Here is a 20150-nt window from a genome sequence, read left to right as displayed (position 1 = left end):
TGGATTAAGGACCAATTTTCTAGGTCCAAATGCACTATTATGGGGAAAGTTTCTTAAAAGAATCTCAAATGCTTTACATGAGTTGTAAAGCAAGAAAACCATCCCAAAATGACTTTTGTTGAGGGGCACTCTCTTATCTTTGCATTTCCCAGAGATGCATGAAAATCCTATCTTACCAGAAAGACCTGGTTGGCACTTTCACTGAGAGTTGAGTCATCTGGGCTGTCAACAGGTGTCTGACGTGTAAACTTTGAATCAAACTGGCTCACATCCTCTTCAGATTGCTTTATAAAAACAAAATGGTAAATAAGCTATGTGATATATCAAAAGATTTTGTATCAAAAGGTTCTAAATGAGGCTCATCCCACACCTTTTGACTAATAAAATCCTAGAACTTTCTGACTATCAATAGACAGCGACACTGAAAGCAAAGGCTGAGTACCAAGAATAAAAACTCCAAAATATTTTAAATATGCTTTTAAAATTTTAAACATGCTTTAAAAACTGTAAATTAGTAAAAGATTTATTATATGGTTGATACTAATTAGAACCTTGAATATCATATTCCAATATAACGTATGCTTCTTGAAGACAAAGGAATGTTTTGTTTTTCTATCTTTGTATCCCCAAGACCTAAGCATAGTATTTTACACGTGGCAAGTGCTCAACAAGTTTACTGAAATGCATTATTTAACCAAAGATGTTCTCACTAAAGGTCTTAAAAACAGATATGAGAGTTATCTAAATTTATTAGTCAGTCAATAAGCATTCATTAATCATTTCCTGAGTACCAAGGCACTTGTTAACAATGGAGTTGTAAAGAGGACACACACACGGGGACACACACACACGGACACACGCGCACGCACACACACACGGTAAGATACAAGGGAGGCGGGATGGGAAGGAAGATTAGGTCCATTGGGGATCAGCACCAGGAAAAAGCCTCACGCAGAAGATGCAGAACATAAGCTGTCTAGAAGGAAGCCAGAAAAGCCACAAGGCAAAGATGACACAGTATAAAGCATTACAGGCATGGAGAATAGCCACTGAAAAGACACAGAATGGGGACATAGAGGAGTATAGTGTTAAAGAACAGCAAGAAGACTCATGTTTCTGGATCACAGTATGTGAAGGGGATTACAGTGAAAGAAAACGGAAGTTAGGAAGGGCCTAGAGAAGGAAGAGCTTTAAAAAAACAGAACAGAGGATTTTACATTTGATCCTAGAAATAGAAGAGAGCCAATGGAGTTTATTAAGTAAGGAGCTGATATGATTAACCTGTTCTTTATGAACAACACTTTCATGGCTAAGTGGAAGATAGATTAGCATACAGGAAAATTTATGGAAGGGTGACTAAGAAGCTATTGCAATAGTACAGGTAAGAAGTGATGAGGACTGAATTAAGGTGGTGGTTTTTTTGAGTATAGCAAGGCAACAGATTGGATATGTGAAGGTGAGAGAGGAGCAGAAAATGACACCAAAGTTGTGGGCTTGGACTGAGACCATGGTGGTATTCTCAACAGTAATAGTAAGGATTTTTGGAAACGAAATAGTGAATTCTGTTTTGGATATGTTGAGTTTGAGAAGTCTACATGACATCCAATTTGATAAGTCCAGCTTGTGGGCTGGAGCTCAGAAGAGAAATCAGGCTAGATCTAATTATGATTAGATCTGGGAATCATAACTTAATTACTGGCATAAACTGATGATAAACCTGGTAGGTCTAGAAGTCTAAATTTTAGGTCATCTATTCCAAATCTGTCATTTGACAGATGAAGAAGCCAAGATTCAAAGTGACTCATCAAGCCCACTAGAACATATGTTCTTCTTCTCTTGACTTCCTATCCATCTTCATTTGCCTTTAAACTTCCCAAGTAATAAAATACAAAGTCTGCTTTGAGTAAGTGCATTTATCCCTACCACCTAATCACTCTCAAGTATATCCAACAGCCCTGACTAGATTCTTACTAGGATCTAGCTATTGCAAAAATTAGTAATTTTTTAAAGCAGTTTACATAGCCCTAGCTTTACAAAATTTCCTTGTGGGTGGAAGGAAAATCAAAGATAATTCATTTAAAATAGGCGAATTTGTACTCTATCTGTGAATTCCACCCTGTTTTTAGATTAAAGAAAAAAAGCATGACAGTAAAAGCCCTGATGCATGCCAGTTCACCTGCTCATTACTTATTGGGGTGGTAGGGAGGAGGAAAGCTGCCAGTAATTAAGACTGAAAAAGGCTTTGAAAAACAAGGTAAGAATTTTCAATATCTTTAATTGGTTACTAAAAGTTTCTAAGCAATATTCTTCGTATATACAGAAAGCATTCACTACTAGAACTAGTTTCTTTAAAATACCTTACAAAAAGACATTTCCCAAGAAAGGAAAAAATAAGACAAATTTGTCTAGACTAGACAACAGGAACTGACAACAGTTTTTAGATTTTGGAAAAGCATCATTCTTCTCAACAAAAATAGGGGCCAGATTCTCAGAAGTGTTTTTAATTATATGACATACCAAAAGAGGCTTAAAAGGGGGCTCCACCTTCCGAGCTAGAAGTTCTTCCCAGTTAATGTGTCTGAAGAAAGGATGAGCCTAAGAAAAACAGAAAAATAACTGACTAGGGACAGCCTACACAAATCCAATAAGACTTACAACTTCCTATATGATTTAGCCTTCCAAATGTATTCAACATTTCTACATCCCTCACTACTTCCATAAAATAGCCACTGAGAATCCACGTGCCAATTCTTACTTGAACTTCTCCAGCATCCCCAGGACCAGCTCCAAGACGTGAAGCAGCATTTCTTTTTAGCAGCTTTGAGAGGAAAAAAAAAAGAGCAATTTAAAAGAGATAATTCTTAGGAACACTTGTTCAAAGTTATTCATTAAAGCTTTAGTATCTATTTTTCAGTAATTTATCCTGAACATTACTGGAGAAAAAAAACCAAGTTTCTGATCAAAAACATCTGGATTTTACCTTCAAGAAAACAAACTCCATGATCATTTCAATTCTCAAAATATCTATTACACACCAGTTAAAATGGATTAAAGTTTAATCCTACTTGTCTGTCTCAAGCTAATGACAGATGTTTATATTCATGCTTGTGTAAGAATGTATATGTATGTGTATATTTGAAGAAAACCTACCTTTTTAAGCAGATCTCTGGCTTCTTGTGTGAGGTAGGGAGGCAAATTAAGTTTACATTTGAGGATTTTGTCAATTGTCTTCTTTCTGTTTTCCCCAGTAAATGGGGGCTAAAAAAAGGAAGAGAAGACTAGGGTAAAAAACAAAAACAAGAAAGTCCTTATGAGGGATTTTAAAAAATAGTTTTACCAACTGTTATATTTTCCAGTTAGTTAATTAGGCATGAAAACAACAGTTTTTGTGCTGAAAAATGAGCTGAGTGCTAAATATATGTAGGTTTTAAAGGTTCTATGGTAGTGTATAAAGGTCACTAAACTAAGCACATCTAGATTTTTAGCTCAGGCTCTGGCAATAACTTGCTAGGCAGTTCTGGACAAGTCATTTAAGCTCTTAGCCTGTTTCTTCCATCTAAACAGTATGCTTGCTCTCCACAGAAGGTCCATCACTGTGATTCAACAACTACCCGCCATGAGTTGAAAAGCATGCAGTCTTTAACTGTGCACCTACTGCTCCAGTCAGCATGTCATACATTAATGCCCCCAAACTCCACCAGTCCACAGCACGATTATGGCCACTTCTCATCAAGATTTCAGGAGCCCTACGATGAAAAAAAAGAATCCACCTAAAAACATTTGATAGGACATCCCTCAAGTTAATTAGCATTAAAAAAAAACTATCTGAAATAAGTAATTCCACAAAGTAAATATTGTAAAATATTACTTAAACCAGGAAAGATTTAGCGATTACCCCCAGACCAGAGTTATATTGCTTTCAACATGCAGCTCACATGTATTCTATTGTTCCACAGAACGTGTGTGTGACTGTTCCATCATGAATGGATTCTTTGCATAGTCCAAAGTCTGTCAATTTCACATGACCTGAAATGAAAGATGACAGCAGGCTTATTCTGAGAACTGTATGTATGTATACAAGAGGAAACAAACATCACACACAAACAATCTGTTCAGATGACTCCTATGTTTAACTTTTTCTTGTCCAAACTACTTCTAAGCATCCAGAAAAAAGCAGGTATTATGAATTTAACTCAATCTTACATGTACTCATAAAATAGGAATGTCAAAATATGAGACAGGCAAGCAGGCATTCTCTGCTACCAACGTGGAATCAGGGAATAATAGGTCAGGAAGGAGTAGATGTCCATGCATGGCTCCCATTATGAACTCACCTAGAGTACATTATCATCCATTGAAGATACCATCTTAGGCTGAAAACACTTCTTGTTACTTGGTTAAGGGTCTAGGGATCTAGTTTACATATAAAGATTGATGCAGATTTCCAGCCTCTTTCACACAGAAATGCAGTAATATATAAATAACTTGTAGTTGAATGACAGAATTATGACTAAAAAGTTTATAAATGCCTTAATTATGATAACAAATAGATTCAGTTTATCTTGTCATCTGTTCATCAGTGGAGATAAATGAAACCGCTATGGAGTGCTGAGAACCAGAAAAGCATATCTCACAATAAGGGGAACTTTAATCTCAACTTTTCCTTTACTTACATTATCAGATGTAAGCTATTCTAACTGCCTTCTTATTCTTCAGATATGACTGAGAAAAAAAAAGGGCTGAGGCACTAGGCCTCCTGATCTGTGTGTGAATTCACCATATGCTCAAAGTAAGAGAAATGATGCAGGGATTAACATCAAAAGGAGATTAACCTAACTGGGGTACTCTAATGTTGTCATTTGTCTCAGAATTCAGAACCATGGCTTAAATACACCCACAAAAGTAAACAGGAACTGAAATACAAGTAGGCAACAGATCCCATGCCCAACAGACATAGTGAAGAAATCCACAGAACATTTCAGGTGTTTGAAAAGCAAGTGTCTTTATAGAAAGGCACATGGTTGACCCTTTAATTATGATACTGGCCTTAGTACCCAAGGAGTAATTTCCTGCATTTCCTGTTCAGCTCACATATGAATTATGGATACTTCAGGATACCCAGTTTCCATAGGAACCTAATAATAGCAACTACATATTTGGTGCCCCACTCCTCCATCTCCCTCTCCATCCCCCAATCCTGTATGAAAAGTCAATCAATGTATTCATTCTGTTTTTCTTTAGTAACATAGTTCTACAGGGAATAGTCATAAAGCTGAAATTTAAAAACAATCTTGCACATGAAATGGAGAAGGAAAGGAAGGATCCTTTTAAGAACACAGACATTCCCAGAAAGTGGGGTGACAACAGATTTGAGGTTTCAGATATGAACAAAGGTGCTCGTGACTAATGATAGGAATCTCAAATGTTAGTTTCTGAAGTGATTTTTTTAACAAATCAACTATAGTCCAAAATATAAGGGTCAGCCAGCATGGATTTAATGAACATACAGGAAAATGTAATATATAAAAAAGCCTCATTAGACAGGTATGTTATGGGAGGATTCTTGTTCAGGTAAAGGCTGGATTGGTCACCTCTGAGGTCATTCAGGGAGCCATCTGTCTGCAACAGCACATGGCTGCCCTTATCTTGACTTTGGCAAGCAGAAGAGTAGGAAACCTGAGGAGTACCACTAAAAATTTTTTTTCCAGAGCTGTAATAAATTTTCTGTTTGATTCAAATTTCTGTTCCAAGCAACAATGGTTCAAACAATTCATTGTAGAAAGTAAAACTATCAGTGCTTGTTCATTTCAACTCATCAAATATATCCCAATTTATATGGAACTTTTCTTTTAAATTAGAACTGTATTCTAGTTTAAAAGAAAAAAAAAGGGGGAGCAGGTAGGTGGTGCAGTGAATACAGCACTGGCCCTAGGGTCAAATTCAGCCTCCATCCATCCAACTGTGTGACCCTAGGCAAATCACTTAACCCTGACTGCCTCAAAAAGAAAAGAAATGAAATTAGCCTTTGAGTTTGATTTTTGGTTCCCTACTCACAGTACGGCTTGTATTAAGAATCTTCCTGTGATGGAGAGATGAAATAAAAGCAAGGGAAATAATGCCATTTCTATAAGTAACATTAAAGGAAATCACTTCCCTGACTAGGAATCTCAAACTCTCATTCTCATCAGCCAAAAGGTAACTAAAAAGTTAAATACCAGCAAATATCTTGGTGCTTTGAAATATGGAGAGAATTTTAGTGCAATGAATATGGGGACTTAAAAATTGGTTGTGGCCTACAGAGAGGATTTTAAGATGATTATTTACTATAGAATTGTTTACTGTTTTCTCCACCTTGGTGATTAAGCATGATATTTTCCGGCTTCAGGTCTCTGTAGATGATCCCTTTTTGATGTAAATGCCCCAAAGCCATGGAGATTTCTGCCAAGTAAAAGCTGGAACAAAAGTGATTTGATATAATTAAAAATACTAGACAATCCAAAATCAACTCTTATACTGAAAACAGTTAAGTATGCAACAACAATTCCTTAAAAGAAACATGAGCTAAAACATCATTATGGAGAGTAAATTATTAGGGAAAAAACCAAAATAGCCTAGTTTTGGGTTTGTTTGTTTTTTTTTACTAAAGGGTATAACAAAGTAAAACTCAAGTGTTAACCTGCTTTAGGATACCACTACAATTTCAAAAGTCTCAAGCAGTGCAGCTTTGTTTTGCTTGTATTAAACATTCAGTTGAAAGCATACTTCCCCTTACCCAGTTATACCTAAAAAAAAAAAAACCCATAAAGAATTTTGTTTATCTCACAAATCAAATGTCTTAGTTTGAAGAAGTCCTTCTTCCCTGCTTTCTCCTGCTCATTCTTTGCTCTATTCAAGTGTACATTTACTAAGTCAAGGTCCATCTGGAGCCAGCCCACAACCTGTACAATGGGTAATAAATTCATCTACCTCCATAAAATAAAGGGCTGAGTCAAAGTAAAAGGCACTGGACTGACTGCAACATAATGCTTTTAATCAGGCAGGGTATGTCTTGGAAGAGCCCCCAAGACCACCAACAGACTCAGAGAGTTCTCTTATGGAATTTCATCCCTAAGGTTCTTAAATGCAGCTTCTATTAGAAAAAAGTCTGAAATTAAATAATGGAATGCACTTTGGTAATTAGAGCTATACACTTAAGTTTTGTTTCTTGTTTAATTAATATATAGGATAAAACAATCACTATTACTTAACATGATAACTTCCTTAGAGGATCTGCAACTTTTCAATGTGCAACATAAGATTAAGACCTACTTTACCCAAGTACCAGTTTGATACCTCCTCCTGGTGTGGAGGGGACCACAGGCTCTCAAAGGCAGAAGATGCTAGAAAGGCTTTATGTACGGTTATAATGACAGCCCATGTGTCTTTCATCTGAGGACCAGCCAGCTAAATTCAGAGGCTCACTTTCAGAAAGCTGGTCACCAGCAAAAGCAACTCATGCATACGGTTTACTAAAATCTGGGTGTGTGGAGGTAGTGTTGCCTGGCCACAGTGAAGCCATGGAAGAAGACTTCTGAAAAAGGTGATTTCTGACACCTTCCTTCCCCTTTTATGCGCACACACACACACATACACACACACACACACACACACACACACACACGCGCACACACACACGCGCACACACACGCACACTCACCCAGGAATGAGGCTGGTGGCTCACTAGCTCAAATAAAGAAAACCCCAGCAACAATGAAGGACAGGAATGACAAGCCAGGGTGTGGGGTGCAAGTAAAGAAAAAGTGAGATCTTCAAAAGCAATGTAACTTCAAAGTTGCTAATGAAGCATTCATATGTGAAGAACTTCTGCACACGTGGAGGTCCAAAGAAGAATGGGATCCTATTTTTTAATTTTATGAATTATCTAAAACTATGAAGCCACCAAAATGGCACTTACCAAGCTGTATCTTCCATAAATATTCCCTCTCTTTCTAACTGCATAAATAATTCTCCTCCTGGAAGGATAAAAAAGACATTAGAAATAATCTTCATCTTTGGCCTCTCTTTTTAAACTCTTCTTGTTTATATGATAATAAAAATATTAGTTTCAAAACATTTCATAATGAAGATCTGACTTGAAATCCTAGGTTTAATATAACACATTAACATAACATTTAATATTTACATATTTAATATTTAACATTTAATTTTTTTTTTTAAATAGACTTGTGCTTGGATATGAAGCACTTCTGATGAGGAAACTCCAGCAACCAATACAGATGGCAAAACTCAGAGAATGGCCCAGGGCACTGAGAGGTTATAAACCCTGGATGAGGAGGAACCTCTCGCCTCCAAAGCCAGCTCTCTCTATCCACTACAACACATTGCAGCCTCACTATGTATGCTTGGCACATCATAGGTGCTGCATAAATGCTTGCTAACAGATCCAGTTACAAATATATTGACTCTCATATTCATTCCCACCAATACTTCAATGCTCTCTAAAAAAATTTGGGATTATAACTATTTTATTTGTATTAAAGTATCCCAAATTTCAATACATAAGGTTAAATTTTTATTTTTACCCCACTGTATAAGTGACTACCATGAGATCAGAAAACCCTTAAGATTAAAAAGTTTAATAGCCTTTAAAATTTCCTTTGAATATAGCTCAAAGTAACAACTCAATCAATTTCTAACTACTTTTGTCAACGTGTTATTTTATTCACAATTTTAAGTGCTGGTTATGGACAAGATGTTATACTGAATGTAAAGTTTAACAAGGTACTGTCCTCTACCCTTCTCTTAACCCCCTGTCCTGGTAATCCTCAACCCTGGGTCACCAGTACCATATAGCTTCTCTGCTCTGACTCAAAAGCCAAGCTGCTGGAGGGATTCACAAACTGTGATGACTGGCTACACTACTTTCACTCTATCTAATCTGAACTGGGCCCTCACTGCAAAATGGCAAACCCTTTTATTTGTCTTTCATAGCATCTCTATCCCATTCCTCACACTGGCTCTTCTTTAAGCCCCCAACTTAACTCCCACATTTAGTGGATAACCTTTTCTTCTATTCTTCAAAGATAGAAGATCCTACCAAACTGGACTAGTAGCTGCTACCCAAACTTGCCATACCATCTCCTCCTTCTGTGTCCTGATACAGACTGTCTCCCATGCATACAATGCATTTCCTTTTCCCCTCCACCTGTCAATCTCTCTTGCTTTAAAGCTGAGATTAGGTACCACTTCCTCTGTGAATCCTCCAGCTGAAACTTATTTTTCCCTCCTCCATACTTCCCAAAGAATTGTGTCTGGGTCTCTCCTGCATCCCTAACAGACTCTTACATTATACACAACTGCATATTTGTCATATAATTTCTGGTAGACTAAATTCAAGGCCAGCAATCATTTTTTATACTCCCAACCACAGGTTCCCAAAATGGGCAATACCACCCCATGAGAGGGTGTTGGAACGATCCATGGGGGCAGTAGTAGCCTTGGGTGCAGTTGGGGGAGTCAACTGAATAAAAATAAGGGGGCAGTGGAAGCATAAGGAAAGAAGAGAAGAGAACATTTTGAAAAACCATTTGTACATGTTTCATCTGCTGTGTAGCAGAGTTAAAGTCATAGTGATTACATTATTTTCCAAATAAACTCAAAATTCAAGTTATAACTGATCAGTGGTCAAGTCCACTGACAGATATTAACAAGCAAGTGTTGGCAGGTGAGTGTGTTGCACAGTCTGGAATTCTAGCATGCATCAGCAGGAATGTGTGTGCATAAGGACTTGTTTATAATACAACACACTATAGGTTATATATTTTTTTTAAATTTTTGTTTTTTTGAAATAATGCAAATTTCAAAAAAAACTGTTATATGGATAAGAAAGTAGATTTCCAGGGAGGCACTAAGTAAATTTTTTTTTGAAAAGGGGGTAGCAGGCCACATAACCCTTATCACAATACCTTACACACAGCAGGTACCTAATAAGTATTGGCTGGGCTGAAAAAGCATATTTTGTCTAAATTATAACTTTTGCTTAACTTTACTTCTAGTACAACAACATTATCTTCTGTAAATTTCATTCATGACCCAAGTTCTAGAACAATTAGGAATAAAGGAATACAAGAGTGCATATACTGACCACTGAGATACTCCAGGATGAGGTAGAGTTTTCCACCAGTCTGAAAGGCATAAATTAAGTCCACGATGAAGGGATGCTTTACTTCCTCGAGGATATTTCGTTCTGCTTTAGTATGAGCTGTATCTTTTGCATTCCTTACTATCATAGCCTAAAAGAAGAAAGATGACATGACAGAACAGTATGGGTATTTGTATCAGATATAGTTGTGTTCTACACACTTAATGGAAAATCCATCCTGCACGTTTTTTTTAATATTATCCAAATCAGCAAATATTGATAGAGTGAACAATTTTTCACCACTCTCCACACATAGTATGTATGGCCAGAACAGTTAATTTGTTACTAGGGCCATACTTTGGGGTTGATGACCCATGACGTTGCCAAGGCTGCCCAAACTGACACCATGAGAATGACCTGCCACTGGTACTGACACCTTGTTTCACCAAGTGCATTTTTTTGTCATCCCCAACCCTGGCTCTGTGATTGCAAATGGCTATTTAATTTGCAGCCTACCCTACCTCCAAAATTTCTCAGAATGGCCCTCAGAAATTACAAAAAACACAACTAGCTCAAGAGTATAATTTTGATTAATATTTATTTAGAAGCCTCTAATTCTAAAACAGGGATTGAAGTACCAAAGCCTGAACTCCTACTAAGACATTTCCTGGACAAGTATTAATTTTTCTGTTCTATTTCAAAATTCAATACATTTGATAAGTTTGTTAGTCCTCAAAAGGTTACAAAGGAAAGGTCAGATGGAAAACATTAGCCCTATTTTGACAGCAATTAAGGTTCAGAAAACTTAGATAAGATCTAAAATCAACAATAAGCTATGTTTTTCAACTTTCAGCCCAGTGAGCTAGTTATATACACTTCTTTAAAGAGGAATTGGAAACCCCCAGCTAGCCAACAGAAAAGTCCATATCCGTACTGGTGAGAACATTCAACTTGAGAAGAGACAAAGGCACTTTTTGACATGTTCCACCTCTGTGATTGTTTATACCTTGTTGGGGACCCACACAGGGCCCCCATCTCTATACATGAGGCAGTCTCTACCTTTCTAATCTTATTTTACATGATCTGTCTTCATATGCTCCACATTATAGCCAAAATGGAACCATTTGCTGCTTCTCAAACTTGAAATGTTCACTCCTGCCTCCATTTTCACAGGCTGTCTCCTATGGCTGGAATGCATTCCCTCTCCAAAATCCTAATTTTTCTTCAAAGATTAAATTAGCTGTTCCTTCTTCTACAGAGCCTTCTCTGTCTCCTTTCCACCCCCATCTTCCCATCCCTTCTGAAAATATTCAAGTGATATTTCCTTTCTCACATAATCCTAAAATACTTTGGATCCCTCCTTTGCCCACCTCACTCAATTCTTGTATATGTTTGATTCCTCACTCCACTGCCAACAGGGAGATGGAAAGACTGAATGACATATCCAAGACAATTTTACGCTCCTTGAAGGATAAGTACTATGTCATTTTTGTCTTTGCACTTTCAGGTCCCAGCACTGTCAATGTTAAAGCTGTTGAAGAAGCTAAGGGTCAACCTGTCACAAGCATCTTAATAAACCAAATAATCAGTTTGCTTCTTTGGGGGAACTCCAACCATCACCACATCCTTCCAAAGCACAGTCAACCAAAGAAGTTGATAAAGGTAGGAAAAAACATTATAGGGAAAGTAAGGAGTAGTCACCTTTTTAAGCACCTTCATGGCAAATATTTTCCCAGTATTTGCTCCTGTTACTTTTCGTACTTGGAAAACCTAGGTAACGAAAGTTAAACATAAGAGATGATCATGAATGACCAAAAGTTCCACTGGTCATAGGCAGAGTTTCAAGTCAAACTTTTATACTTCCCAATCATAAAAAAAGAATGATTCAGGGGCATAAGTATACTGTAAACACAGAGTGTCCCCAAAACCATAAACTTTAGTAACTTAAAAATGCCTTAAGACGTTTGGGATATCTTGGATAATAAGAGACAGTAAAGCACTATGTACAACTGATCACCTGAAAACACTGCCCAAATTGAGGACTGAGTGATTTGGTCTGTTGCCATCGGGTAGGAAAAACTGTCCAGTGGAGTTTCTAATATACAGTGTTCCTTTACAATACAAAATTCAAAAATTTGCTTAGAACAAATTATAGGCAAAGCTCAAAGAGAAATTTACACAAAACTATAAAGTCTGCTAATGTTTCAGAAATTTCTTCCAGGAATGATGAGAAAAGTGTTTCACTGTTTTTGCTTCGTAATTCAACAGTTCGGCAATGTGGGAGTAAATAAAACTCAAGTGTTGTTAATTTATGCCCTACTATAGCAGATAGGGATAGTGATATGGATTGGGACCTGTGATTTCATAGATACAGGGAACTCCCAGGTGAAGAAACTTCTTTTTATCAATGCAGGTCAACACTTTCTCTTCAACTTAGAGAGAAATGCCTAAACTCTGAAAGGTTAAATGACTTTCCCAGGGTACGTGTCAGAGGCAAGCAGGACTTGAACCTAGAACTTCCTGACTTTGAGGCTGGCCCTCCATAAAAACTATGGTTAAATAATTTTCAAGAAATAGCTAAAGTAATCAAATATTCAAAGTCTGAGTGTTCAAGATATTTTAGTTTTAGTGTCCACTTATTGCCCTCAATTCTAAGAATAATCCATAAATGTTACATTTTGTAAAAATTAATTAACATACAATACCATATTGAAAAAAGAGACACACTTCCAAAGGTACATTACTGTCCAGATCTTGCCTTCTGACATACAGAGAGCAAGTTTACCCTAACCAAATTTTCAAGGATCTGATAAAAGGGACAATCTTGTCTATTTTGAAATAGGCAAAATTTATCTCCAGTATCACTTCTCTACACTCATTCCTATTGCCCCTGGCACCTACTGTCCTTTTGTGGTCCTAGACTCTACCTCAATTAGTATCTGACAGTCATTTAGAATAATACCCTTTCCCAAGGATATATATGCATTTTAAAAGAGGATGACCTCCTTAACCCAAGAATACATATCTAAGAATTTCTCACATGGTTAACAAGGGCAAGGTGATGGTAGCTAGAAGAGAATCCTCAGGTCACTCCTCAAATATGGGGCCTCCTCCTCTACCTGCTATTAAAGGCCTTGGAGGAACAGTTTAGACCAAGCTATCCACATCAGTGAGAAGACAGTTCTTATTTGTGATATGGTAACTTTGAAAAAGTATTTCCTACCTTTCCATAGCCCCCTTTACCAAGTACTCGAAGTAGCTCAAAACATTCTGGTCTTATTTTTTCTGGCCCTTTGTTCACACTAGTTTCTGAGATTTCAAATTTTTCACAATGTTCCATGCCACTAGGGAGAAAAGAAAAACCAAAAGTCAATTGGCAAAAATTTATATTTTCTTCATCATGTTCTCAGAAAGAAAAAGAGAAATGTAATCCTGTTAAGTAAAAAACTGCACATTAGGCAATTTAGTATCCATTCTCTGAGGAAAAACGGCAAATATATGGCAACTCAGACTAAAGCGCTCTGACAAGTGACGATCTGAATTGCATTTTCTTTTATAAGCATCATATACCTTAAAAATGTAAGTAAATAAGTAGAGAAAGATTTATCAACCATATGATATAAAAGAAAAATATACTTTCATAATTTGAATATTATATAAGACAAAGTTTGGATTTTATGCTCATCTGGAAATTTGAGCAATATCCTAGGAGCTATCTAAAAATATCCAACCAAAAACAATTTGGAACTATGCCCCCAAAATGACTCAACTGTGCATACCCTTTGGCCTAGCAATACCACTAAGAAGGCTGTAACCTAAAAGATCAAAGAAAGAAGGAAAAGATCCGTATGTATGAAAATATATTTATGGCAGCTCTTTTTGTAACACCAAAGAACTAGAAACGAAGGGGGTGCCTATCAGTTGGAGAATGGCTGAACAAATTATGGCGTATGATTGCAACAGAATATTAGAGTGCTATAAAAAATGATGGTCAGCTTCAGAAAAAATTATATGAACTGACGCAAGTAAAGTACGCAAACTAGGAGAACAATTTATACAATAACTTAATAACATTGTAAAGAAAAGTAACTGAAAGACATAAAAAAGCTGATCGATGAAATGAACAACTCTAACTCCAAAGGGTTGATGAAATGAATGCCCTTTGCTTCTTGACAGAGTAGTGATGAATAACATGTACATTTTTGGACACAGCCAACATGGGAATGTGTTTTGCTTGACTATATATATCTGTATCAAGGATCTGGTTTTTCTTTTTTTCTTTTTTAGAGGGGCAGGGTTCCTCTCCTCCTCACCCCACCCCAAAAAAGAGAACACAGAAATAATCACTGATAACAGCACAGCTTTGAAAAGTACATGCTGAATTTATCATATACTTAAAAAGAAACATAAGGTCTACATGCTGGAGATCCACAGCTTCATATAGAATACTCCTCTCTCTGTTCTACAATGTATATAAAAATGCTCATTTTATTTTAACTTCAGAATAAAAATAAAATGAAAAAAAATCCGATCACTTTCACTATTGTAGGTAGTACCTTTTTTTTTTTTAACAACTTTCCACATTTGCTGTTAGTCTAAAATAAGGGCACCAAAAAAGTATCAATTCTGCCTAGTGATCTAAATTAATTCTTGTATTACGGTGTATCTTCTTAGTTTTGAGAGGAAATCAACTACTCAACTAGTAACATGTTGACTTTTCTGTGTCACTTACATGACTTAAAAAAAAATTAACCTATGAGATGAATACCCCAAAGTTATCTAATATAGTACTGTGCCATGGACCTGCCCAGAGCTGCCTTACATTCTCAAAGGGTATGCCAATAAATTTTAACCTTTTCCCTATTAGGCTTGTAAAAACTTAAGCATATAGATGTGGATGTCTATTATCTGAGTACTAGTACAGCTAAGTCAAAGAGACTTATCAGGTGGACAGAATTTTCAGCCACAGGAACTTTCAAAGACCATCCACTAAGCTGTAATGTTAAGGGAGTAATACTCATATCAATTAAATAGATGCTTGACAGATGTGTCAGCAATAACACATAGGATATTCAAAACTGTTCACTTAAAACAATAAAATTCTTGAAGGGTACAATATTTAGCAACAGACTGAGCTGTATTATGATATAGTGTAACATATAATACAATACAAAAGTTGTCTCAATACTCAACTATACTATCATCAGATTTCACTTTTAAATTCAATAAGCAGTCTACAAATATCAGACATCTGAGACTAACTGGAATCATGTCACTAATGTTTGTAAAGCATTAATTACCTATAAAAGTTAGTACTCTCTTAGAATTTTTTAGATCAAACTTACATTTCATATGGTCCAACTCCCCCATGGTCCATGCTTTCACTTAATTGACCCTGAAACAAAATGATTAAAATTTTTTTTAAAACACCAGGACTGCAAAATATTTTCTGGCCAAGCACTTAAAAGAACTGAAATTCTCTGTAGTTTTTTAGTAGTTGAGCATGGTAATTTATAAAAACATTCAAGAAATAGCTTGCAGGGCATCAAAATGCTTTTCACAGAAAAGTAACTAAACAATCAGAATTCCACAAGTACTACTGTGGAAATTCTATTATTTTTTTTTAAAACAGTTGATAGCCATTGAGACTGTTTGAAATTGTGTTTCCCACCTGTCCAAAAAACCACCTATTTTTTGCATTTTTGAAACTGAAGCCACTATAGTCCAAACCCAAAATACTGAATTGACATAATGTATGTATTATTCCCATGTGACACTGACTACTGTAACAAGCTAAAAAAAGCACAACCATTTCAAGTTATGGTAGCATTATTTTTTATTCCAGTTAAGGCAAAATTTAAAAATTGTTGCAAGAAGACCAAATGGCTATAGGTTCTGGGGTTAAATATTCCATTTCAAGCCTAATAATAATGAGTTACAAAATTACTTGGTGATAGATGTTAGCAGAATTACTGCTACCAGGAAAAGCAAAATTGCCTGAAGACTATTAGGAATTTGATAGATTTTTAACATACTCTGATTATGAACCTGAAATCATGTTTGACGGGCATAATACTAACTGTGAATCCATGATAGTTCTTAAACAATCAGGAGCATGACAAGAGAAGATAAAAGACAGTCAAGTGACCACACTTATCTTACTTTCAAAGCAAGTGGGACAGCCAATTTAGGCAAAAAACACTTGTCATAGCTCATTCTGAAAGATCAAATACCAGAAAAACAAATGCTAACCAACCACTTACTTTGGCCAAGAAACTAGTGTGAACAGGCCAGAATTATGGTCTTCCTCAGGGTGGCCTCTTCTGAGTAAAACAAAGGCATATCAGTGGGGCAATACAAGAAACTCACACTCTTTCTACTTACACATTTTTTCTTCCTTGGTTTGAAGACTTTTTAATCTCCACAACTATGAGTAAATCACCTATTGTGACGTAGTTGCTTTTAAGACAAAAGACTCTGACCATCTTTCAGAAGTAATGCAGCTGGTATTACATAATTCTGCTCTTCTCTGATGTTACTTTTATTCAGTTCTAAATTGAAGACCACAAAGTAGTTAACAAAGAACCATAGCTTTGAAGCCAACTCTCCACTCAAGATATGCCCTATGGCTGTTTCATTTTCTGAGCTAGATGGGTCTGTATTATCACCTGCAGCTGCACATATGCTTAAAACTTTCTACCATTATATAGGGACAGAAACACTTAAAACAAGTCATCCGTTCCTCATATCCATCAGCAATCCAGCACACTGGAACCTTCAAAATCAGAGGAAGACCTTCTGTCGGCATTATCGCCTACACAGGCAATTTTCTTTCACATGAACTTCTTTATCCATATTTCTGTGTTGTAGGGTTTTTCTTTCTTCTTTCCCATTAAAAAAAGCATACTATCAGGAAGTGGCATCATCTCTGCACCTTAAATTAGGAGACCTAATTTTAAATCCTGGCTCAACACTAATATAAATAATAATACTTGTACTATAAATCTCACACGGGTATTGTAAGGAGAGCACCTGTAGACTTTGAAAATGTGAATTATTACTGTGATCCTCAACATATATTTACTATCTTTTACTTTTCCTGTGTTTACATAGGTATATTACTGGAATTCCCTTTTCTTGTTTGACAAAGCCTAAATTTATCTCCTAAGCACCATGCAAAATACTGTTTCAAGCTGGCTTAGCAGAATGACTTCTGTTTGCAAAAGTTCTCATTGTGTATAAAAATAAACACAGACACAAACATACTCTACAAGACCTAATGAAATTGAATATAATCATTAAAAAGTTAAACAATTCTAGAATGGCAGAAATTGTCATAAAAAATAACACCCATTAAATTATTCTTTCCACTCAGATGTATTAAATGAAACTTTATTAACTCAGATTACTCAGAGAATGAGGAAGAAAGTCACTGTAACCTAGTAGGAAACCTAAATAAGTATTTTTAAGGAAATGTAGTTGTATAATTTTAAAGCTCATTCCATATTTATAAACTAGGATATTACAAATTAGTATTAATTAAAAGAAAATAAATGAAAAAGCAATTTCCAACACAACCCCATTACCAATTAATGAGCAACAACCACTTTTCAAAGTGCATTGAAAGGCATCAAACATGAAAATCCTTGATCACAGTAGTAATTCAATAAATTAAATCTCTTTTAAAGAACTCTCTTACATTTTCAAATCAAAACCTCAGAAAATTAATTACTGGTCTTAAAACTAGATTAACTAGATTATTCATGGAACTCTCAAGTTTCAGAGACTGAAATTTCCAACTTTTTACTCAAAGAGAATCTTACAGTCTCAAGTCACTGCTCTGAACATATTACAAACTGCAAATCACTATATATATATATAATGCATATTATTATTATCTATATCCATATTAACTGTTTAATTTCTAGTATCTTTTCTGGTTTTATGATCCTATAGCAAACAGAAAAGTCCAATATTTTCAGAAATTCTTACAATCTTCTGACAGAGAACTTTCCCTTAGTTTCAACTTCTTGTCCCAGAATACAGCCATTGACCAAAAGCACTTTTTTTTTTTTGTCTGGATCCATGTGCTCATCATCTGTGTATGGTGCTTCCTTTGGTTAATACAGAATTATTATTCTGAGGCACTGGGAGCTAAAGTGATCAGGATCACAAGGTCAGGATGCATCTGAGGCAGGACTGGAACTCAGGTGGTCCTGACTGAGGCTTTTTATCTGCCACAACACCGGGCTTCTCACTTATTAAAAGTTCAGGTTTCCTTTTTAAAGGTACTGAATTTTATTTTAGTCAAGATAGCATAGTGGCTAGTGTTGGACTTGGGTTCAGCAGGACCCAAATTTGAATCCAGACTTAGACACTCTATGACTTAAGACAGTCATTTAACATCTCAGCTTCAGTTTCCTCATGTATAAAATAAGAGCACCTACCTCACAGAGTTGTTGTGAGGATCAAATGAGATAACATATATAAAGCATTCATATCTTAAATTGCAATGTGCATGCTAGCTATCACTATTATTTATAAATGCATAGTCTATTCCTCTTTGAAAGATTGTTTTAGTCTTCTAGGTATCAAAAAACTAATTAACAGGGACTTGAAGTCTTTGTGCCCACACACTCACAAAGGCTTGCCCCTTTCTAAATGGGGTTATACTGGCATACCATGAGGTATAATCCGACTGCTTATCTGACACTTCAAAATACACACCACTGCCAAAATAACTGCATTTATCAATAAATCATACTTCAGTAAAATGTAGAATGGAAAATGTTCTTTAAAAATTCCAGAGTCCAGCTCCCTCAGTTTTTGGATGATGAAATCAAGGACCAGAAAAAAGGTACAGTGAGTTGCCTAAATTTAGAGGGCTGAAGTGGCAGAGCACGTACACTTGAAACCGAAATCTCTTGATTTAGATCTAATACTCTTTCCACTACATCATGCTGAGGGCAAACTAAGTGCTGGCTGTTTGGCAATAAGTGATGTAGTTCACAATGTGGTTCAATAATACCAACAAACAATTCCAAAGTAAGTTTTCTGATTGAGTATTTCTCCAAAACAAGAGGAATATATTGGTTTGAACAGTAAAATTTTTGAAAAGCATATTTCATAGATATTAAAAGGAAATGAGAATAATTTCCTAGTATTTGAACTTTTTTCAAATCTTTCCAAGTATAAAAGTATGTTGGTCAGTCATATCTGATTCTTCAGATACATTTTTCATGGCAAAGATACTGGAGTGGTTTGCTATTTCCTTCTCCAGCTCATTTTACAAATGAGGAACTGAGGCAAACAGGGCAAAGTGACTTGCCCAGAGCCACACAGCTAGTAAGTGTCTGAGGTCAGAAGTCAACTGACTTCAGGGTTGGCACTCTATCCACTGTACCACCTAGCTGTCCCCAGTGTAAAATTCAAACATTTTAAAAAGATGATAAACCTTAATTCTAAAATTGTCAATTCAACTAATAAAAGTATATCATGTCAAAGAATACATAAGTACTGAGATGGCAGGGTCAGAGTCACCTTTTTATTTCAAATAGTATTTAATATGTGATGTAGTTTCTAATAATATCAAAATCCAAGCACTAGGCTAATGTGAACATAGAACTGAGTTGAAAAATCTTGCAACAAGTTACCCTCCCTACCAGACTACGCACTTCTCTAAAATAACTCTGAGATTTAATTCGACTTGACAATTCAATAGACATTTATTTTTCATATGAAGAAATTTCATTTATTTTTGAGAGGCTGTGTGATGTTACAAATAGAGATGGCTTTGAAATCAACAAGATAGATCCAAGTTCAAGTTCTGTTACTGCCATAAACTGGCTATGTGACCCTGGGCAAATTAACAATGCTCTGGATTACTCTTAAAACTAGTTAGCAGTGAAGGTACTGACCTGCATTATTAGAAGGAGTTTCCTCACCTATACCAAGGAAATCACAAGCCCAGTCTTATGTTTAATCCATTACATTTATTTAATGCCTATGA

At 36.0% G+C, this 20150-nt stretch overlaps 2 protein-coding genes across 7 annotated transcripts in view; one reads left to right on the top strand and one right to left on the bottom strand.

Annotated features, from left to right (window-relative positions):
- RNFT1 (ring finger protein, transmembrane 1) overlaps positions 1-11780 on the top strand; it is a 35300-nt gene extending 23520 nt beyond the window's left edge. The window contains exon 9 of the mRNA XM_072646892.1: positions 11649-11780. Within this exon, the coding sequence (XP_072502993.1) occupies positions 11649-11714 (66 nt within the window). The 3' untranslated portion in view covers positions 11715-11780. The remainder of the gene's footprint in view (positions 1-11648) is intronic.
- The window catches only part of RPS6KB1 (ribosomal protein S6 kinase B1), a 29637-nt gene that overhangs the window by 6408 nt on the left and 3079 nt on the right, over positions 1-20150 (bottom strand). For 2 of the 6 annotated variants that reach the window (XM_072646883.1, XM_072646879.1), the window contains exons 2-13: positions 15487-15536; positions 13365-13485; positions 11843-11911; positions 10145-10292; positions 7955-8012; positions 6325-6452; positions 3936-4026; positions 3656-3746; positions 3151-3258; positions 2756-2818; positions 2518-2595; positions 177-284 (exon numbers count right to left, since the gene is read on the bottom strand). In XM_072646883.1, coding sequence (XP_072502984.1) covers positions 177-284; positions 2518-2595; positions 2756-2818; positions 3151-3258; positions 3656-3746; positions 3936-4026; positions 6325-6452; positions 7955-8012; positions 10145-10292; positions 11843-11911; positions 13365-13485; positions 15487-15536 — 1113 coding nt within the window. Of the gene's footprint in view, positions 1-176; positions 285-2517; positions 2596-2754; positions 2819-3150; positions 3259-3651; positions 3747-3935; positions 4027-6324; positions 6453-7954; positions 8013-10144; positions 10293-11842; positions 11912-13364; positions 13486-15486; positions 15537-16404; positions 16457-16525; positions 16615-20150 lie in introns of those variants that run through there. The other 4 variants (XM_072646881.1, XM_072646882.1, XM_072646880.1 and 1 more) reach the window with 4 other exon arrangements.

Source organism: Notamacropus eugenii, chromosome 2 (assembly GCF_028372415.1).
Source record: "Notamacropus eugenii isolate mMacEug1 chromosome 2, mMacEug1.pri_v2, whole genome shotgun sequence".
In the NCBI taxonomy this organism is placed as follows: domain Eukaryota; kingdom Metazoa; phylum Chordata; class Mammalia; order Diprotodontia; family Macropodidae; genus Notamacropus; species Notamacropus eugenii.
The sequence above is the reverse complement of the archived record's forward strand: the minus strand, read 5'-3'. Positions and strand labels throughout refer to the sequence as shown.